The 23,743-nt window shown below is 40.7% G+C and overlaps 1 protein-coding gene across 1 annotated transcript in view; it reads left to right on the top strand.

The window, feature by feature from the left end:
- CNTNAP2 (contactin associated protein 2) overlaps positions 1–23,743 on the top strand; it is a 2,389,242-nt gene that overhangs the window by 2,120,535 nt on the left and 244,964 nt on the right. Inside the window, exon 18 of the mRNA XM_008258071.4 lies at positions 5,391–5,627. Within this exon, the coding sequence (XP_008256293.2) occupies positions 5,391–5,627 (237 nt within the window). The remainder of the gene's footprint in view (positions 1–5,390; positions 5,628–23,743) is intronic.

Below are 23,743 nucleotides of genomic sequence, written 5' to 3'. Positions count from 1 at the left end.
GTTGAGACATCCAAATCCCATGCCGCGTGCCCACGTTCAAGTCCTGGCTCTACTTCCAATCCAGTTTCCTGCTGATGTCTACCCTGGGAGGCAGCAGGTGATGTCTCAAGTGCTTGGCTCCCTGCAACCTACATTAGATACTAGGATAAAGTTTTGAGGTCCTGAATTTAGCCTGGCACAGCCCCAGCTGTTGTGAGCAGTTGAGAAATGAATCAGCAGATAGAAGAGTTCTCTTTCTCTCTCTGACTCTCTGCTTTTCAAATAAAATCAAAATAAATAAACAACTTTTAATTTTTTTAGAGAAACAAAATCTCCTTAGGAAGCATATGAAGATCTGAGTCTAAAGACAGTATAGTTTTTGTAACTTCTCTCCATCACTGTTTTCACCCTTATTGTTTAGTGGAACACCTGATTATTTTTTCCCAATCCTCTGTGCACTTGAGGATTGTGTTATTCATTATAGGTTGTTACAGCACTTTCATAATTAATCTTTAATTGCAATACTTGCATAGCATTTCACATACAAAAATGATTTACAAATTAAACCTACACCTCATGTTGCTAATCATCGCAGGTCTGACTAATGTGCATGAAGCCCTGGCGTGGCAGGGGTCCTCCCCAATGACAATATGTTGATTTTCTAATTAACAAAGGTTAAATGGCATTTTTGCTTGAAGACCTATTATTTAAACTTATGACACTTGTCACCAAGAAAGATTTCTCTAGAGCACAAAAGTTGAACTCAAATAATTATCACTGGTTCTAGTGTGTTAACATCTTTTGCATAATATATAATGACCATTTTCAGGACAAAAGATTTTTTATTCATATTGACTAGCTCAGGGAAAGTTCTTTCTAGCTCACTGACCCATTTAAATAAATCAAAGTCAGAAAAGAGCTTAATTTATTTAGGTTGCATTTATATAAAAAGAAATGGCATCCCACTCAACTACTATAAAAATTAAGAAGAGGGAATACACTTGATTTAATGAATGCAAGAAATACAAATTAGAAATACAAATCTGTTATAGCCAGTTTTTTTAAAAATAAATCACATAGTAATATGAAAAAGGAAAAAGAAATGAGAAATAAATTGAGAGTATTAAACTATCTATACAGAGGGAAACACATGTGTGGGCATACGGTGCAGGGTCTAAGTTGCCACTTGGAACACCCACATCCTTTATTGCACACACTACATGGTTCAGGTCCTGGCTCCTCCATTCCAATTCCAACTTCCTGCTAATGTACATCCTTGGAGGTGGTACATGGTGGCTCAAGTATCCCTGCCACTCACATAAAACACTTGGATTGAATTCTGAGTTCCTGGCTTGAGCCTATCCCAGGCCTGGCTGTTGCAGAAATTTAACAGTTTGAACATTTTCCTCCATCTCTCTCTCCTCTCTCCTCTCTCCCTCTCTCTCCCCATTTTATATAAATTAATTAAATATTTTTTCAAAAGAGAGACAAATGTGTGTGTATATGTGTATATGTGTGTGTGTGTGTGTATATATATATATATATATATATATATATACATGAAAAGGGAGATGTTGTAAATCATAGGCCCCAGGCATTAGAACTAGGAGGAACTGGAGATACCATCTAATTCAACCTCCTTTGGTATGGGTAGGAAAACTGATACTGAGAAAGATTAAATTATTTGATGAAAGCCACATGACTAACTAGGATCAAAATACGAGAGGGAGACACATGCATGCAAAACCTTGGAAGGACCGAAGAACCAAGACAGATTGAGAGTCAGATAGCTCTGTCCCCTAAATTCCTTTCTGGAATGACTCCTGTATGCACATACACGTAAGCACACATGCATGGATCTAAATGTGTGCCTTTGTAATCTAATAAAAGAATGAGCTAATCTAGATTCATTTGATCTACCAGTTGACCCTTTTAAAAACTCTATTCTTTGTCATAGTGACATTTACTTACAGAGTCCAGAAATATCTCTTCTTCAAACTCTCAATGGGTACTGAATATCCATTAGATACAAATTATTTCCAAATTTAAATATATCCCAGATAGGTTAAAATTTCAAATGTTAAGAGAAGTAAAATCACAAAAGTAGTAGAATATATAATTGAGTAATTATATTATTTTGAGCAAGAGAATGTCTTTATGACCCTGGTATCAAAGGCTGTAATCACATATGTAAGGTCAATGAATGTGGCTACATAACCATACAAATAACTCATAGGGACATAGAAGCACCATAAATAAGTCGAAAGACACAGACTGAAAGGGTATAGCTGCAAAATGTATAACAATGAGTTAAAGCCAAAAAATCACCAATTAATAAGAAATATACTTTATCCTTTTCTCCCCAAAGGCAACGGACATAAAGAAACAGTAATAAAGAAAACATAAAAACCATCCAACTTACAGTACTTGAAGCAATGCAGAGTAAAACAGTGAGCTCTTTTGTCCACAGTCAACTGAAATGGTATAAACTCAAAAAGATGGGGCCAAGTATTAGAATTGGTGTAGAGAAGAAGGCAATCTTACACCCTACTGGTGAAATATTTATCAGTAAATTCTTCTTAGAGGAAAATGAACTTCACATGCTCTTGAAATGTTTACACCTTTGTAGCCAGTAAATATACTTTGAATGTAATTAATAAATGCCAAGGAAAAAGCTGACAGATCTGCAAAGGCCTTTACAAGCACAAGCATCGTATTCTTTTTTTTTTTTTTTTTTTTTTTTTTTTTTGGACAGGCAGAGTGGACAGTGAGAGAGAGAGACAGAGAGAAAGGTCTTCCTTTGCCGTTGGTTCACCCTCCAATGGCCGCTGCGGCCGGCGCACCGCGCTGATCCGATGGCAGGAGCCAGGAGCCAGGTGCTTTTCCTGGTCTCCCATGGGGTGCAGGGCCCAAGCACCTGGGCCATCCTCCACTGCACTCCCTGGCCACAGCAGAGAGCTGGCCTGGAAGAGGGGCAACCGGGACAGAATCCGGCGCCCCGACCGGGACTAGAACCCGGTGTGCCGGCGCCGCTAGGCGGAGGATTAGCCTAGTGAGCCGCGGCGCCGGCCTAGCATCGTATTCTTACAATATCATGTAAGATGGAAATCAGACGGACTTCAGTGTGTGATGACAGAGGAAGGGCAGAATAAGTGACAGTGCATTTAGAGAATGGGGTGCAATGCAGATGTTCCACAGGACGTCCTGTTCTACAAGTGTTGTTTGGAAAATGTCTCATGATTTTAAGAGCAAAAAAACAAGTTTTAAAACTATATGTGTATTATGATTTAATTTCTTCTTTTATGTTTTTACACGTATGCATGTTCTTAGGTTAAAGTAGAAGAGATTGTTCCCTAAAAGGAAAGTAGTTTTAAATAATATTACAGATTCCCTTTTTTATTTTGTTTCTCAGTGTGTTTGTGGCCTCCGCAGTAAAAAATTATTACCGTGGTAATCAGGCAAAGGAGAGGGAGCTATCTAAAAATAATTATTTAGAAATCTCAGCATATTTTGATAGGATTTAATTGTCTTAAGTGACTAGTGATAAAAATTCAAATAGCTAGGCACTTATTTAATAAAAGACCTTTGGAAATCCCTTCTTGCAAGAACAAAAGCCACAGCAGCTAAAATGATAGAAGCCAAATTGAAATTCTAACACACAGTGCATGAGTAATGGGTTGAAATTCTTCCAGATCAGGCGAAGGTGCTAATTCTTGTCAGCACAGAGGTGTGAAGCTTGACTGAGCGGCAGATGGCAAAATGGAAAAACCTTCAAAGTGGTTGTTTGAACAACTTCTTTTGCCATCTACTACCTTATAACTTTGATCAAAAAGGGCATTGGACTCCCTTCAATTAATCTTGTAGTCAAATGCTTTATAAAAATAAAATAGTCCCTGGAGAATCATCATTCAAATGGATATACTACCAAACAAGAGAATTGCAGGCTTGGGTTTAAAAAGACAATAGAACAAGTTATTTGCCATGTCATGGAGGAGGATTTACAGACATAAGGTGATGCTAATCCATCCCCACCACGGAAGCCTTGCTCAGCCAGTCCTGTCTGATGAGTCTGCTAGATTGCATGCGTCTTCTCTGGATAACAGAATAAGTGATTGGAATCAATCCCCAGCCTACCAGTCTTACCCAACCCTATCATTTTTTAAGACACCCAAATCTATATCTCAGAAATACACACATCTAACAACCCTTGACCCAAAAGTTCTTTGTGTGTATTAGGTGGTTAGCACAGAACAAGTGTGAGCTCTTAGGCTGGGGAATAGACACACCTGATGCAACTTTGCTACTTGGGAGCTGTGAGTCCTTGGGTAGACTTCTCTAAGCCTCATCTTCTCCATATGTACAATGGGAATAATATGATACTTGCCTTGACAGATTGTTGCAAGGACCATATGAGTGCTTAGTAAAGCACCTGGATCAGAACCTCAATCAGAGAGCATCTTGGGCTTCATTTTTATAAATAGTACCTTTTTTTCTAAATCCTTATCAAATACTTCCTTCAGTAATTCTGCCTACTGTTCACTTTAGATTAGTTTCCAGAAAAATTATAACTCTAATATATAGACATATCTATAAATTTTATATTAGCTGCTTTAAAATCATAGCTAAGAAGATTATAGACACAATTAAATCCACTTGCTATATAATGCTCCAATGAATATTTCCATGAAATTTGTTAGGAACATTTTAGTATTTTCATGCTCATGAACCTCAGCCTAACTCTATAACTTACTCCAAAAAAATCATAGCAAATGTGCTCCCAGTGCTATATGTCTTCCAGTGACATTTAGACAAAGGCAATGAAATCTAACCTGACCTGGTAATAAATATGGTGTAGTGACCTCTGTGTGAAATTATTAATTCCAACTTCTAACCCCACCCCCAGACAAGATGCTCTGGATAGAAGACCCTCAATGTGAACTTCAAAGCATTTCATGAGACAACAACCAAGATGTACAATCACATTCCGAATGGATTTATGTCTTCTGACTAATTGACTTGTTAACCATGCTAATATATTCAAGTCTCTCTGCCTTTTTATATTTCTTTTAATAGATAATAGTATAGAACTGAGTGTCATGAGAATAAAGAGCAAAAAAACTAGGGATTTCTGTAAACCTCTTTTCTTAGAGGAATCCAAATTAAACTTCCAAAACAGCTGATTCAATTTTCGAGTATCTCCAAACATTTTATTTCTGTAGCAAATGTATTACTTCTTGGAAGAGAGTCTATTTTAATTAGGCATTATTACCTAAAGGAGAAAGCTTCAACTTTCTCTGTTTAAACAGGCCCGACTCAAACATGACAGTACCAGATGCACTTGGCAGTCTTATCTCAGAAGCCATGGTCAAGTTTGCTTTGTGTGAACTCCGTGCCCCTGTTGTCGTTCCCAGGTGGCGCTGGAGGGCAACAAGGCTTCCTGGGCTGCATTCGCTCCCTGAGGATGAATGGGGTGACCCTTGACCTGGAGGAAAGAGCCAAAGTCACATCCGGCTTCAAATCGGGATGCTCCGGCCACTGCACCAGTTATGGAACAAACTGTGAAAATGGAGGCAAATGCATAGAGAAATACCACGGGTACTCCTGCGATTGCACTAATACAGCCTATGATGGGACATTTTGCAACAAAGGTAAGTACCAATTTCCAGAACAAATTTTACAGATCTTTTTGTGACGAAATTATCTATTTAATAATTTTAAGTTACTTTATTCTGAGGCTAAGGTGACCAGAATTCCTCTCCCACCTTAGGTAGGAAGCTTCCTGATTCACTAATCTTCTTTGTGTAATAACATGAGAGGAGACTTGAGTGAAATACAGACTTTTCTTCAGAGTCAAACAAGTTATTCACTGACTGATGCATTACAAAGTAAACAGGCTTGTGGAATTCTCATGAGTGACAAAATAATGGTCTTGGGGCGAGGTTGGGGGTGGCATTAGCTGCTACTTGGGAATCCTGCTTCTATATTAGAACACCTGTATTAGGGGCCAGCATTGTTGCATGACAGGTTAAGCTGCTTCCTGCAATGTTGGCATTGCCATTCCGAGTCCCAGCCACCACACTTCTGATCCAGCTCCCTACCAATGGCCTGGAAAAGCAGCAGAGGACGGTCTAAGTGTTTGGTCCTTGCTACCCATGTGGCAGACCAGGCTGAAGTTCCTTGCTCCTGGCTTTGGCCTCACTCCACCCTGGCCATTGCAGCCATGTCTGAAATGAACCAGCAAATGGAGCTCAGTTTCTCTCTCTCTCTCTCTCTCTCTCTCTCTCTCTCTCTCATTGTCTCTCTGCCTTTCAAATAAAATGAGAATAAATAAATAACTAGTTTCTGAAAGGGGCCACAGGCCAGACCCTCCCAAATCAGGATCCTTGATCAATTGCTACAGTGCTTCAGCCAATGCAACCAGTTGCTAAGGAACTGGATTCAAGCTATATTCACAAAACAGCTTCTTTGGTCAGTTATTGGCATTACTATCACCATTTTTACTTTTACTCGGGATGCCTTGGTAAGTGGTTCTCAGCCTAAGCTAAGCTGAAATACCACATCAATTTGTCAGCTTTGAGCATTTTTCATTACTGTGTTATTTTAATTTTGAAATGTTCCTTTAATTCCCAATGAATTCTGCAGAGCCAGTGAGCAGAATCCAAGAGCCCAACACATATGCATATTGTCTTTTAGGATATACCCTGTGATCCTGCAAGACTAAGAGAAATCCACTCTATTGTTCAGTTGGCTTAATTTCCCATATGTAAACAAGAGGCATGAAGAGAAAAGAAATTGGCACTTTTCCCAAGCTGCAATTGAAATGCATGTAAATCACTCTTCTCGTTCTAAATGAATGTATAGCATTTGGGTAAAGTTTTCTGTAAATGGTCGATGCATCTCTTAATGAGAAGCTTTACATAAGTGGCCTACTCACACTCTCATGAATAAATGGAGGGTTGTTTGCACCGGCATTATTCACACAGGATGGCACACACAGAAGAAGGAATTGTTCCATCACATTCTCTGTACATTCAGGCTACTGTCTGGCAGTGCTGTCATACGAGCATACAAATTGGATTGGGCAGGGTTTGAAGAATGAGCACAAGACAACAACAAAGGTAGAAGGGTACTCCATTGCTCAATAGCACCATGGCATATTAACAGTTCTATGACAGTACGTTTTTCTGCCCAGAACAACACGGTTCCCTGATTTTCCTGTAGCATACAATGGAATGGGTTTGCAGGACACATTAATTTTGCTCTTGTAGAAATGACAGTCTTGCAATTACCAGTCATTGTGCTTGATGCTAATTTAATGCAGTCATTCCTTTGCTAAAGTAACGTCTGAATGCAATCAAGTAAGCACTATTGCCTGGAACATTCCACTACAGAAGCAGCAATTTAAAGGAAATCACAGCCCTCTTATTTTTGGACAGTAAGGTTAAGCACGAGAGCTCACAAAACCTCCGGGGTTAATAGGCAATATACACAAGTAGAAAGGCATGAGTATAGACCCTTCAGTTCAGCTAGTATTGGAGCTAAGACTAAATAATTCCTGTGGTGTTTCCTTTGACATTGTTTCAAAAGACTTACATGAAAAGTCTAAATTTTCTTTTAATATATGTGGCTGGGTGAATTTGCATTTGATTCAATTAGTAGCTTTAATCAAAAATTAAAATTAGTAACTGCAAAATGTGCTTGAAAAGCATTTCTGAGCATCTTTCTGAGTCAAAGTATCTTCCTAACTTGGGGGAAGGACTGTGCTTCAGAGGAGTGGTGTAGCCATCCAGGAAGGCTCCCTGTGCGCCAAGGCAGGCTCCTTCGTGGACCAGGGGGACCTCCCCTCCAGCTTTCCCAGCCTGGTGCTTCCTCTACTTTTGATCTCACCACCTAGGAACTCAGCGCCTGCACAGCAGTCCCCGTGACCCTGCCTGCACACTGGTACTGCGGCAAAACAGCTCAGTCTCTGGGGAGGGCAGCCACAGTTACTGGCCAATGAAAGCCCTGTTAAAGTTCTCTCTGGCCTCCCTTTTGTTAGTTGGATCCATGCATGTGGATGCGAAAAAGTGTTCCCAGTATTGTGCTAAGTGAATGAAACACGTCCCACCCTTTCACACACAGCCTAATATCATGTTCGTTAAAAATTAAAACACACACACATGTGCTCACACACAGAGATGACGAAAACAAATTGTGAGAATATACACCAAAACATTAACTGGAGGATAAAAATAGCCATATTTTAAAAATCTGTGTTCTGCTTTCCTGTGTTTTCTAATCTTTACACAATAATGTATTTATTCTAACTTAATCATCTTTTCTTCTTTGAAAAAGCAAAAGTAGGAGGTGAACTTCTTTCTCTAGGCATTTGAGGATTAACTATCTCTGTTCAGAAGATAACTAGCTATTAACTAGAAATTATTGTACAAGCTAATTAAACTATCTGGAAAGGAGAAGCATGTCAGGTGAAAATTGCATTTAATTAAATTACCCTTGAAAATCCATCTCTCTGAATGCACTTAACAGAGCCCATTTTTCCACAAGCATCTGTAGCAGTCGCCCTCAGGTGGGCAATGGAACTGGGGCCACCTTCAAAAATGAGAACATGGGACACTTGTGAGACGCTCACACACTAGGACAGGCTGAGACCCAACACAGCCCAGCGGGACAGATCATACAGGTCTCTCCCCTGCATGGGATTAGTCCATTAGGAGAATGGCAGTCAAACAGTGCACACTGTTACATTCTCTGTTTCTTCCTCCCCATGCTGTTCCTCCTTCTATTCCTCCTCCACCTACCTCTCCTTTCTCTTCTCCCTTCCTCTCACCAGGAACACATTCTATCTCTGCATCTGTCTTTATCTCTGTTTCTGGCTCTCTGTATTCCATACTTACTCCCTTTATTTTGCTTCAGTACATGGTTGAATTTGTAAATCCAGTCACCATGGGCTGCCACTTCACTGAATTCGGGACGACAGGACTGAATTCCAGTAGGTCTCTCATGATGGTTCTCTTGCTTAATAGATGATGCATTTATAGTCACTATCACTCTCCCCACCCCCAGCAAAATGATATGAAGATACATCAAAAAGTTCATGGAAAGTGCATATTATGAAAAACCTATGCATGGATTTCAAAAATTTTTGCACAAAAATAATCATCTTTCAAATCCATTTTCCACAAACTTTTTGAGTCACTTTGATATATCCTAGAAACTCCTGCCTGCTGTCCAAATTTTTTATCAAAAATTTCTCTCAGAGCCCTTTTTCAACTGGATCCATACAGATTTTTATTGCCAGTTAAGGTGTTAGTTCTCTCATAACTATTTGCATCTTAAACAGGAGTGCAGACTGGGGAACATTTCATGTTTTGAAGACAGCACAAGAATATTCTGGAAACCTTCTAGTTAGATCCCACATCCCGTCCCTTCCTCCATCTACAGATACGTGGGCAATGTCCCATCTTCCCAGGATGTGCACCAACTAGCAGTCATGTAACCCAGCTGACACAGGTCCATTTCATGGCAGAATTCCTTGGCAGACCTTTGGTAACACCACAGATGTTTCCAGGTGAGAGGATTAGACCAATCTAAACTGAGGGGCCATCATCCCCAGGATTACTGTGGAACTCCACTGAGGACCAAATGAAGAGCTGTCAACAGGCTCTTCCCTCACCAAACCTGTTCCTTCTTGGGTAGTCAAACCCCCAAACACTCAATAGTTTTATCATTATCGATGTGACTTTTATTACTACCTGGATGATAGCAACATCGTTTTAGACGTTTTCTGTGCTTTTAAAGAAGGAAACTAAGAAATGCAGCAGCTACAGCAGTTACTGTGTTTAACTTTTGTAGTTGAATGCTGCAGTGGGTCAGATGGTGTCCCCCCAAAATCCATGTCTGCCTGGAACCTCAGGATATGATCTTGTTGGAAATACAGGCTCTGGCTATGTAATAAAGTGGAGGTCACACTAGATGGGGGAGGAGGCCCCAACTCTAATCAAAACTCTGCAAAAGGAGAGAAGACACAGGGAGGCACAGGCACATACAGAAAAGAACTGGATGTGAGGATGGAGTTACGTTACCACAATGCAAGGGGTGCCTGGGGCTGCCAGAGGCTTGAACAGGCAAAGGAGGGTCCTTCCCTAGAGACATAGAAGGAGTATGGCCCTGATGACCCTTGTATTTCACACTTTGGGTCTCCCAATCAGTGAGAGAATAAATGGTATAGAAGCCGGGAGAATAGGACAAGTGCTAAAAGAATCTGCGGTCTTCTGAATCCCTGTACTTAGCAATGGTAACAGCTGACACTTCTGGGAAACTTCTCATGCTCCAGGCAGGGAGCCATGGTCTCTCATCACATCAGCCTCATTCCATCCTCATCACAACCTGGTGAGAGAATTGCTGTTGTTATCATCCCTACTTTACAGAGAAGGAAACTAAGACACAACTAGATGTAGTACCTTTCCCCATGGTTTGCCTGCTAGTGAGTGGTAGGACGCCTCTCTTCATTCATGTTTAATTTAATCAGTTATGAGAGGCAGAGAGACAGTGATCTCTCCCATCCACTGATTCATATCCCCAGATGCCCACGACAGCCAGGACAGGACCAGGATGAAGCTGGCGTCTAGGAATTCAATCCAGGTCTCCCATATGGGTGACAAGGATTCAATTACTTGAGCCGTTACCACTGCCTCCCTGGAAACTGGAGTGAGGAGTCAAGCCCGGGTCCTGCAGTATGGGATGCAGGTACCCAAGCTGGCCAGCACCTTAGCCACGAGGCTGAATGCCTGCCTCATTCTCCTTTCCTTTAGCTTTGTATCTACAAAGTTCACAATCCCCAGTGTTAAAGCTTTGGGGTTATTGCGATTGATATAAAAATTGGTACGTTATTGGATGCAGAGTTTATCACAAAAAATAGGATACAAGAGATAAACAGGGACTTTTGCCATATTTACGCATAAGATATTCATTCATTGATTTACTTATTTAATAAACATTTATTGAAGGCTGCCTTATTTCTTTTTATTCCATAACAGACTACCACAGACTGAGTAATTTATAAGGAAAGGCTAGGAAGTCCCAGGACAAAGGGCCCACATTGAGCCAAGGCCTTCTTGCTGTGTTTCGTCATGGGATAAGACAGAAGGGGGGCACAGCATGAGAAAGCAAGGGGGCACAGGTCATCCTTTCACCAGGAATCCACACCCACAATAACTAGCCCACTCCATGGGAGCCACATTTTAATGTGGCTAACCCACTCACCATTACAGCCCTCCTGACCTCATCACCTCATGAAGTCCCCCCCCCCCCATCAATGCTACAACACTGGGGATCAAGTGCCCGGCACATGTACTTTGGTGACCACATTCAAACCATAGCAAATGGCCTAATGTTTCTGGATGTCCTGAATGTGGTGTTGAGCCTGACTATGCTATTTTCAAAATATTTCCATGGTTCATAGACATGAAATCAGAAAAGACAGAGTATATGATAGCAATGAGTGTGAATGTCACCCAAGCTACTGCAAATGGTGGTGCTTCATGATCTCTTTACAGAGCTAAGTTTAGCAAGAACTTATCATCAAGAGGCACAAAAATATCCATTGATTCCATTGTCTGCATAATTTTTTCTGTAATAATTTGTAAGTTCATCTGCCAAACCAGGACTGCAATTTAAAAATGCATATCTTTAAACACTTGAAAACATTTTCTGAATTTCAGAAGTTCTGTTTCCTTAAGCATTCATTCATTGCTTAGATAATGGCCAGAATATGAAGGACCAAGGCCACAGGACTGGCAAGTGACAGAAAGATGGGGAGTGGCTTAACTACTCTGGGGCTGCCATCATTGATAGTCAGACATGTACACGTCACTCTTACTCTGGCCACGCTAAATCCCTTCCTGTCCCTCTGGGTGTTGGAATTAACTAATATTTTATTATTGCTATTCTGACATGGTAGAAGAAGCTGTTTATGTACAATATATCTCCTTACCTAGAAAGCAGATGATGGGCCGGTGCCGCCGCTCACTAGGCTAATCCTCCGCCTTGCGGCACTGGCACACCGGGTTCTAGTCCCAGTCAGGGCGCTGGATTCTGTCCTGGTTGCCCCTCTTCCAGGCCAGCTCTCTGCTGTGGCCAGGGAGTACAGTGGAGGATGGCCCAAGTCCTTGGGCCCTGCACCCCATTGGAGACCAGGATGAGCACCTGGCTCCTGCCATCGGATCAGCGCGGTGCGCCGGCTGCAGTGCGCCAGCCGAGGCGGCCATTGGAGGGTGAACCAACGGTAAAGGAAGACCTTTCTCTCTGTCTCTCTCTCTCACTGTCCACTCTGACTGTCAAAAAAAAAAAAAAAAGCAGATGATGAAGTAAGATGTGGGTTTGAATCCCACTTCCCCACTTGCATGTTGTACAACTTTGAGAAAGTCGTCAGGAATACATACTTGCTGCTGAAGGCCCCTGTATGGCTCCCATGGGAAAGCAGGAACACGTTCCCAGAGAACCTGGCACACCTCAGTCCAACACTGTGTCACTCTTCATTCTCAGGACTCCTTTGACTTTCATTTGTGTTTTTGTTTTTACTTTAAAGCATCTCCTCCTTTTATCCTTCATTTGAAAGCTGTGAATGTCAGATGCCTACTGCAGTCTTTCACGGACCACTGTCTGCTAGGTTGTCACTCTGGTACTTTAGGAGCGAAGGCACCATCATAAAACGTCATCTCTACTTAATCTTGGCCATAGTAATGGTATTCTTTTAAGTAATAGCAATAAGAATAAGATGGCTTATTTATTTGGAAGTCCAAGTTACAGAGAGAGTGGGAGAGATCTTCCTTCCTTTGGTTCACTCGCCAGATGACCGCTGGGCCAAGCTGAAGGCAGGAGCCAAGAGCTTCATCCAGGTCTCAAACATGGGTAGCAAGGACCCAAGTCCTTGGAACATATTCTACTGCTTTTCCCAGGATATGAATGAGGAGCTGGATTGGAAGTAGTGCAGCGAGGACTTGAACCAGTGCTCACGTGGCATGCAGCATGGCAGGTGGAAGCTTTAGCTCCTATGCCACAACACAGTCAGAGTATTCTGAAGGTGAAATGAAGTCTCTAAAGCCTAAACCCTGATGCACTGTAGAGTGTGCAGCAACTCTGGATGATATCAGTGAAGACAGCATCCACCCCATGTCAAGGGTTACGTCTAGTAGTGGGATTCCTAGTGTCTATCCTATCAAGAGCCAAGATGGCTCCACTTAGCAACTCCCACATCCCTTTCCTTCTGCTGGAAGGAGACTCAGACTCAAGCCCAGATTAAACCTGTAGGGGAGAGATTTTCCGTGTGGCTCCCGGTGGAGGCCATATACTGAATGAAAGGAGAAGGAGTTGCCAACATCAGTTTGGAGGCTGAATTCTGCTTCTCTGTGGCTCCAGGTGGGGAACAGGCCTACACTGTTAGACTGAACTGAAAGATGTTAGGAAAATTAGTTAATACAAAATATTATAAAGAAGTGGAGGAGGAAAAGAAAAGAAATGTTGGAGTTGTGCCTCCTGGAATTTCATTCGTACATGAAACCAGTTGAACTGTTGGCAACAGTGGTCATTTTTTCTCAGGTCTGCCTTCTGGTCTTACTAATTCCAGCTTAGAGGAAAGTCTCACTCCAGTGGGGAGACGTCCTTTTCACTTACTTCTTTTTCATTTCCAGTTGGAACAGGAACCGTGACATATTTGGAAGAGGGCCAAAGGAACAAAAACTTTCCTTAATATTTTCCTCTTAGAGTGTTATTCAAGAAAGTGAAATATCCCTTCTCTATTAATATGTTTCTTAAACCTTCAGACCTTAAGATACTGCTAAAAAGTGTTATAGTAACTCATGAAATTAATCTGCTTCAAAGCTTTTTTAAAAAGAAGAAAAGTAAGAAAGTACTTATGAACCAAAAAAAATGCTTTTGACTTGCTTCCAAAATGTCCAAAGAATAGCCAAGAAGTGTAACTGATTTCATTGTAGAATTTTGTAGTGGTAAAGTAACATCTTCTTTAGACAGATTCTCTTCGGGCTCCCAGGGATTAAAGAAAAATTGGTCAGTTAACTTTCCCAGAGGAAAGGATTTAAAACTGCAGTGGGTAACAGTTGAACCCTTTAAAAAACTTTCTACATGTATTGGAGTACAAAATTTTTGGACTTTGCCTTGGCTTAAGGATAAAGAATATTTTTTCAATTTTCCACCATTTTCTAATCCTCATTAAGTTTTTTAATAGAACTGATTTTCCCTGTGTTTTATCTATATATGTTGCTGAGGGTATTTATTGCCTGTTCTTCAGCAATGATCAGCACTCAAAAGCTGTTAAGTTCACAGAAGCCCCGTTTGTTCTCTTACATGAGCTCCATGATTTCAGCTGAAACTCTATACAGTTCTTTCCTTTCATGAGGAACCAGTTTGAAAAGTTGTTCTGAGGCTTTGCTCACATGTTTGGCTGCTCTGCCAGAGGGTCTGTTCACCGATGCCGTGTTTCCCTTGAGTGCCCTCTCACATCTATGGACCACAAAAAACTGCCTCAGGCACACACCTCCGCTGTGCCACAACCATTTGGTGCGCTCATCATTTCCAACAGGCAGCTCTGACCTCAAAAAGTGGGCCCTCCATTCATCAGCTTTTTATTACTGCAATGAAATACCTGAGGCGACTAACTTTATAAGGAGAAAAGATTTATTATTTCCTTAAATGCCTGCTCCTGGTTGGCATTGTAAATGTGTTGCCTGGGGAGTAGGTGTTCAGCTTAGCAGTCAGGTCATCTGCCACTATTTTGGAGGATCTGGGTTCAGTGCCTGCCTCCAGCTTCCTGCTAGTTCAGACTCAGGGACAGTAGCAGTGGTGGCTCAAGGAGCTGAGTCCCTGCCACCCTGTGGGAGACCTGGATTGCATTCCCAGCTCCGGGATTTAGCTCCAGCCACGACTATTGCAAGCATTTGGGGAATGAACCATCAGGAGGCAATCTCTCTCTCTTTCTTTCTCTCAAATAAGTAAATACTTTTTAAATGTATTGTCTCCTGAGGACTGGAGACTAGGAACAGGATATAGTGAAATGTTTAACTTGGCCCCATAATATTCTTCAGCCAATCTTTCCAAGGGATACATTTACTAAATATAAAGAGGCTTCTAAAGTATTCAAATTCTATGGGGCAAAGAATATCAATTACATTAAATGAAATTATTGGCAGTGAAGTTTGTTACTATGTTCTATGAATGAAGTAAGAAGTAGTGGTTTGGTCAGAAATAAAAATTCATTTCCTCATATATTCTGGGCATAAGTTTAGTGCAATATGGGAATGCTCACTGCAAGCCTACTAGTGGGAAGCAGTGGATTGCCAGTGAGGAAGGGCAAATTAAATGATAGGAGGCTTAGGATGAAGTGAGGGTCATAAACCCAACTGCAATATAGAGGGGAGGAGACAGAATGGTGAGTGAGACAACCCGTTCTGATGGAAGGCTCTTTCAAAATCTTACCCAAGGGAAGCAAGGCTGTGAAAGGCAAAGAAAATTGCCCTCTTTCCTCTAAATATTCACTAAAATTAATTGACAATAGTTATACTAGCAGGAGCAAAAGGCGCACAAATTTACTAGTGTGCATAAGCATGGAAGCCATACAAAATAGAAAACTCACAAAAGGTTCTGGGGATTGAAGCTTAAATACTGTCTTCCTAGGGGAGAAGAGTATGGGATGTAGGCGATTTTAAGGAGTAATTGATGATTTTCTGGGAAAATGACTGGACAGTGGCTTAGGACAAAGTTGCTATGGACCGTGGGGGAAGTTACAGGAGGATGGGAGCAGAACTTCACTATAAACATGGATTTGTCTTACGATGGAGGTGAAGGTCATCTATGGGTGGATGTGGGGACTTCTAGATTCTTCCCTCTCCATTATCTGATGAGATTTCTAGGGAGGGTGTTTAAGACAGTGCATTGCATTAGGAAGAAGTTGTCTTAGATAAGAGACTTCAGAGAAAGTTTCTGTCCCATTTTGGTAGAGAAGGCAGATGGGAAGAGGGAGTTGCTAAGCCACCTCAGGGCCGTGACTGCTGCTTTGGCTCAGCACAGCAGGTAAAGGCCACACTTTGGGCATCATTTTCTGTACCGCAACATCTGATGATGCTGGGTAAGACACTGAAAAACATTTATCACAAGTCTAAAGATGGAAGAAGCTCTGTGAACCTCAAGATGATAATGAGAACAGATGCACCATTAAGATCAAGACAGAATTTATTAAACATGATTTTTAAAAGAATCATTGCTGAAATAGTATTTACAGTAGCTATGTATTTGTTTTTAACATTACAAAACTGGATTATTTTTAAAAATTAATAGTGAACAAAATATTTTAGGACTCAGATCAATTTAACTCTTTTCAACTTATACCCCAACAGTCAATGTTTTGTGAAGATTTTGTCTTTTAGTTTCTAATGTGAAACAAAACCTGAAATGTTTTTCATTTTCCATATTTTATTGTAATTATGACTATGCTCTTTTAAAATACATATGCCTTCCAAGTTTGTTTTCTTATCCCCACTTCCAAAATTTTTTTCTTTGAAGATTTATTTTATTTATTTGATAGGCAGAGTTACAGAGAGAGTGACAGACAGGCAGACAGAGAGATCTTCCATCTGATGGTTCACTCCCCAAATGGCCACAACAGTCGGGGATGGGCCAGGCCTAATCCAGGAGCCAGGAGCTTCATCCAGGTCTCCCATATGGGTGCAGGGGCCCAAGCAATTGGGCCAACTTCCACTGATTTCCCAGCACATTAGCAGGAAGCCAGATCAGAAGTGGAGCAGGGGATGCCAGCAGAAATTCAGATAGTGGCTTTACCCTCTGTGTCACAAAGCTGACCCCTCTGAAGAATTTTATATGAGACCAGATGGACACCTTCAAGATGTCATTTCAAAGACAGATAAACAATTGTATGTAAATAACAATTGATCTTTGTTAAAGATTTTTTAAGAACTTCTTTATTAATTTTTTGTTAATAAATTTTAGTTTCCAATTACTTATTTCAGACTTAACTAAACCAAATTTGCTTCCTTCCCATTTGTGCCAGTGACTTGCTGTTTATCTTCTACAGTGGCCAATTTTACTCCTATTTTTCTGCCCAGAGAGTTGGGTCAAGTACAGCTTTAAAAAGCATCCCAAACTCTAGCCCAAATGTTAATTGTTCTTTCAGCAATCCTCACAGGTATCAAAACAGTCTTTCAAATCTTCTGTTTCTATTTCATCCTGAAATAAATCTTCTGTCCTCTCTCTATGGCCGGCAACACAGCAACACTATTCTAAACTAACTTTGTTTTGGGAAAAAAAAAAAAAGAAAAAGAAAAATTTCTACTTTTTTAGTTCATTCCAGATGAGGAAGAATATAATAACATGAATTGTGATTTCAATAAAAAGGTAGACAATCAGATTGGGGACACAGATGATTATCTTAGCATTTAGTTTGCTTATAAGCTGCTTGATTTATAGAAAATGCATTATTCCTGGGATCCTAAGAATCACATGAGCTGTTGCATGTGAAAGTGCTTTGAAAATCATTTCTGTTATGAAGAACAAGTTACTGTTAAGGTCATTGATCACCAAGTCAGAGGGTTGAGGGTGTCTTTATCAGAATCCTGCAAAGTATACAAAAACTTGTCATTTGAAATCCTGCATAGAACTTTGCTTTCTCCATTGCTAGAGTTACTGTAACTGACAGCAAAATGCTGTACTTCTCCAACTGTTTATGTTAATGTCACAGTAGAGAAATGAGATGCTTTATCTAGAAACTCCAAGGTTACAAAGTCCAAAAAGACTGTGTGCCACAGAGGCGCACTTGCTCACGGCATGCAGACCCGATTAAATTCCCAGCTCTGTCATGACATTGTCATGAATTATTTTGCCTGTAACATCACAAAGCAACAAACATACTTGAAGTTAAGTAAGAATGGATTGTGTAGCATTAGCATCCTCTTGGAGTTATTACTGAGACCATTAACAAGTGACACTGATTGCTTGAATATCTTATAGAGTTTGATAAAAAAGGGGGGGGATTATATTCTAGAAACCTCATCCCAAAGTCTCCTCTGATCCTATGACTCCAGCTTTGTGAGTGCAGCTGTTCTCAGATCTACGCCAAACATAGCACAAATATTTGCACAAGTTCATTGATAGCCATTTCTTAGTTTTCTGTATCAGATTCATAAGGCAGTAAGTAAAATGCTTGCCAAAGTTTTACTCTTGAAGCAATCTAATTTAAATCCCCTTGAAATAGGTCTATTTTAGCCTATTGATTTTTATATTCCCTTAATAAATGCCTCTTATAATGGAACCTTGTAAATTCAGTTAAGATATAAATTAAGTCATGTACATCAAATTAAAACAGTAGACCAAGTTATAAATTTCAAACAAGGTCCCTGTTAACTAAGCTAAAAGGTTATCTTCCACGGCTTTGTAGACTGTGTTCTCCTGACTCATATGGCACATGGGGTTATTACAGCACCACACAACTTCTTTGAAAATACCAAGGACTATTTCAAAAAGCTTTATTTCTGTTGCCACAATGAATTTGTCATTATTCAGACTTTCGGCTTTTGCCCTAACATTCAAATGTCATTGGGTTATTTCACCACTTCTTCAATTAATGTAAATTGTTAAGAGTGCATGAAGCTCTTTTTGTCACAAAATCAAAGCGTCTGCTGGTTGAAAAGGATATTACATTCTTTCACATGCAGCTGACATTTTCTTGAACATCTCCTTTTATGCTGCGTACTGAGCGAAGTCTGTTCACATCTCACCTTACTTAATCACCACAGCAATTTTAAGATGAAGGTTCACCCCTTCTATTATGGAATGGAGAACCTGACACTTCTTGAGGTTCACTTTATTATCCAAAGTCACATGGCTATATGGGGTTTGGAGTCCTAGGATCCTGTTTTGAGCCTGGCTTTTTCACCATATACCCTAGCATCTTTACAAAGTACTCGCTGAATCAGACCAAGGAAATGAGAGCCAAATGAGGCAGCTCCCTCTGTAACAACCGGCAAGTTTTCCTGTGTCCTGCACCAACGGTTGGCATCAGGCACTAGGCTCAAATTCCAGGGCCTTTAATCACTCAGGGACATCCATGATCCTTCAAAGTCCCCAGTTCTATGGAGACAAGTAAAATCACCTAACCTAAGCTTGGCCCACGGAGGTATTCAGTAGCTGTAAATTCCATACTCTTCTTTCCTTTAGTGGACCCTGAAGCTGCTATCTCAGGGGAAGTGGATAATGCATATCCACTGGTTCAACTTGCAGGAACTGTTCCTCCAACACCCCAGAAGGCTCTGAAAGAATCTTGATTGGTCATGTTAGTTGTCCAGTGTATAATGGCAAATTAGTGAGATCTGTACATATTAGGTAATGTATCTCACCCAACTTGTCCTTGTTTATCATCTCACCCTGGTGATGGAGGGCAGGCTCAAGTCTGGAAACTTCAAAATATTTTTTCCTTTTCTCTTTGTCTTCTTTCTTGGGACTCTCTGTGTGGGTGGCTGAGTAAGAAAACACACACACACACACACACACACACACACGAAGGAAGAACAGAACTAAATATGAGCTGGATCTGTCAGTTTCCAACTGTGAGTCTCAGATTACAAGATATTTCTTTGTGTTTGTAGGGTACCACCCATTCATCCATGACTTTGTGTTAACAGTGGAGGAAGCCTCTCTCCCAAATACATAAGGAGAGAAATGAAACCAGGGACGTGGGGAGTCTGAACAAATCAATTCCTAGGACATGAGAGGCCACTTCAGTTTGCTTTATAACAAAGTAGGTGATTTGCAGGGTAAATACAGGCCATACCCTATGAGTTTTCTTATTGATGAAATTCATGCTTTGAATTACTGATTGATGACCACCAAAGGACTGCAGGATCCGTGTGCAACTCTGGAGACAGCTCTATGTGAAATAAGTTTCCAATGATGGACATTCCAAAATCCAAACAAAACATGGACGTAATCAAAATAAATTTCTATGCCCATTTTTGTGAGGACATGGGAGAGCAGAGGCAACTGGTCAACTACAACTGATTGCTTGAGTTGTTGCTCAACTGATACCTTGAGGAATTCGGTCTGCACCTAGGAGCTCCAGTTCCTTCATTACCTCCATACAGCAGTGCTCTGATCACAGCATGTACTCGCCTGCCTCTGACCGCAGGATAATGTAAAAATTATGACACAAATAAAATATTTATCCTCTACATAACAGTAAAAGAATCATAAACCAGGACACAGCCTGCAAGCACAGTAGATTCCAGAGCTGGCTCCCTTCCCTTTTATAAAGGTAAACTCTGAAGAGCTGCCCCTGGTCAGCTTCTCCCCTGCCTCTCACAGACACTACCCTCACCCCAACACTTCCTCTCCCTCTCCCCGTTTTTCCCTCTCCCTTCTTTTCCCTCTCCCTCTTTTTCCCAGAGTGGACTACTACCATTAAAATGGTGGGAATTGCTGATTTCATGAATTTTTACATTTATTTGAGAGAGAAGAGAGATTTGAGACAGAGACAGATAGACAGATGTCCCATCTGCTGGTTCACTCCCCTAAATGCCTACAGCAGCTGGGGCTGAACCAGTGCCAACACCTGGGATCCAAATACTTGAGCCATCACTTGTTGCCTTCCCCCAGAGTCTCCATTGGCAGGAAGCTAGAATCAAAAGCCTGAATCTGACACTGAACCCAGGCATCCTGAAATAGGTTACGGGTATCCTACCTGTCACTTTAACCACTGGGCCAAATGTCTGTCTGTGTTGATATCTTTAAATTAACATTTGGAGTATCCAAGAGTTCACATGGAAGAAACTGTAGTGGTGTAGGAATGGTTTAAGAAAGGTGCTTGATCTCTCTGTCTCTCTCTCTCACTGTCCACTCTGCCTGTCAAAAAAGAAAAGAAAGGTACTTGAAGATCAGGCACTCTCCACCCACAATGCTTTGAGTCACCTGACTTGCTCACCTTATTTCCCGTGACCTGTTATCTCACACTTAGAGCTTCCTCTGGGTTAGCAGGAGCAGTTCTCCTTGATACCTAAGGGAGGGTTGAGTAGGGGAGGGTGCACAGTTGTTCTGAAGGAGTCAGGTGTCATTTGGGGGAGAGGAAGCTGCTGGACAAGATCTGAGAAGGGGGCCAAGGTGATATTGGTGAGTAGAGTTGAAACTCTTTAGTAAGAGTCTGGAGGGACCATCAAAGGAAAAAGAAGGCAATCCAAGATGCCCACTGTCTTTCATGATCTTGTCCGAGGCCATCCCTGTGCTGGCAAAAGAGAGAGGAAACTTTTTACTTTCTCTTTCTGACAGTTTCCCATGCTCTAAGATGCAGAATCCAAGCTAACTATTAGTGCTGTAACTTAGCTACATTACCAAATAAACCATCTTTAGTTATTGATCCACATGAGAATAATTGTACTGTAGAAAAATGTATTCTGAGTTCCTAAAATCAATTTATATTATTATAATATACTATGCATCAGCCGGCGCCGTGGCTCAATAGGCTAATCCTCCACCTTGCGGCGCCGGCACACCGGGTTCTAGTCCCGGTTGGGGCGCCGGATTCTGTCCCGGTTGCCCCTCTTCCAGGCCAGCTCTCTGCTATGGCCAGGGAGTGCAGTGGAGGATGGCCCAGGTGCTTGGGCCCTGCACCCCATGGGAGACCAGGAAAAAGCACCTGGCTCCTGGCTCCTGCCAGGATCAGCGCGGTGCGCCAGCTGCAGCGGCGGCCATTGGAGGGTGAACCAACGGCAAAGGAAGACCTTTCTCTCTCTGTCTCTCTCTCTCACTGTCCACTCTGCCTGTCAAAAAAAAAAAATAATAATATACTATGCATCGTTATGTATATAGTATTAGCATATATAGCATGAACATTTTTCCTTGAAATATTTGGTCTTCATTCCCATCATTAAACACGCTGCTTAATATTCTAACCAGTGGGCTTACCAGAATTTATTTAACCTAAATATCTCACAAAAGGGAAATGGTGGCTTCAATTTCTGTTCTTGAAATGGTTTCTGATTTTTTTATTGTAACAAATACTGCAGTAAATGTTTTCTGCAAATGGCATTTCAATATTGCACATTACTTGCTTAGGCTAGATTGCTGTATGTGGAGAGGCAGAGTTGAGGGGAAAAAATGCCTATGGTCATTCGTACCTCAAGCCCATCTATCACCTAAAACACAGGGAGTATATGGTGAGAATGCCTGCCTCTCTGAACACTATCAGCAATGGTTTCCCTTGTTTAATTATTGTGAAAAAAATAGGCAAAAAAAAAATGGTTCTTTACCATTTGGATTTGTGCTTTTCAATTACAGAGGAAAAAAAAGAATTAAAAAAAAGTTCTGGTAAGATTGATGTGTTGCTAAGGAAAGTCCACTGAAGCATTGCCAAGAGCTCTCCCAGGAGGCACATGTGTAATGGTGAAATCACCTTCTAGCTTCAAAAGTTCCTCTTGCTGACATCACAGTGTGGACAGGAATGGAGACTGTTAACTGAGAGTAACAAATCTCATAAGCAATTGTGTAAAAATGAACTTCTAGAGGTCAGCTGAATATGTAAACTATGTGTGTGCTATTTAGCCCAATTATTATACTCAAGAAATCTATCTTAGAGAAATACTAGTATTAGAGGAATATGTATATATGCACAAGAAATTTTTGTATGATGATGAAATGTAGGGGAAAAACTAAATATCTCTTAAAAGAGGAATTACTGTTTAATTGTACTATTTAAGCATTAGAAAAAAAGACATTTATTCATTTGTCTATGATCATTAAGCTTAAGAAAGCAGAATAGCATGCAAAATATGATTTGTCTAATTAAAACCAGTGCATATATGCCTGTGTTATAAAATACATCATACACACACAAAATAGGGTTATCTTTATTTATTTATTAAGATTTATTTATTTTATTTGAAAGGCATAGTTACAGAGAGAGAGAGAGAGAAACAGAGAGAGAGAATCTTCTATCTACAGAATCACTCCCCAGATGGCCACATTGGCTGGGGCTGGGCCAGGCTAAACCCAAGAAGTTACTCCATCTGGGTCTCCTAAAATACGTGGGCCATCTGCTGCTGCCTTCTCAGGCTCAACAGCAGGGAACTGAACCAGAAGCATAGCGGCAGGAACTTCAACTTGCATTCATAAAGGATGCCGACATTGCAGGGGGCACCTTAATCTGCTTTGCCACAATGCTGGCCCCAAAACAGGATTATTTTCAGCATGAAAGGAATAGCATTGAATATGTATCAAGAATGCAGATAATACTTTCAGGTTTTTTTGTATGATTTTGTAAACTATCAGCACTGTTATTTCGGAAGATAGCATTATGGGTTAGAATATAGTAGAAGGTGGAATAATTTTGACATTTTACTCTACAAAAGTTTTGGTTTGTTTGCTTTTTTACAATAAATATCGGAGGTTTTTGAAAGCAAAAGTAGAAAGAATAGGCATATTTTAGCTTTCAGAGGTCATCATTGTCCCATTCCAAAGTGAAGAAAGGAGTTGGGTTCTTCACCTGTTCCTTACTACATCAAATGAAGATAAAATCGAACAATTTTCAATTTCTTAATTATTTTCAATGGATCTTTCATAAATTATCCACTTATGCTCATTGACCACATATGTTTTATGATCTATTGGCTCATGAAGATATCAGAAGTTCCAATTTCAGTTAAACATGACAGATGAATCATACCATTTACTTTTACTTTCTCTAAAATACCTGGAA

This window comes from Oryctolagus cuniculus, chromosome 3, assembly GCF_964237555.1.
Source record: "Oryctolagus cuniculus chromosome 3, mOryCun1.1, whole genome shotgun sequence".
NCBI lineage: Eukaryota > Metazoa > Chordata > Mammalia > Lagomorpha > Leporidae > Oryctolagus > Oryctolagus cuniculus.
Note: the sequence above shows the minus strand (reverse complement) of the source record. Positions and strands in the feature narration are given on the sequence as shown.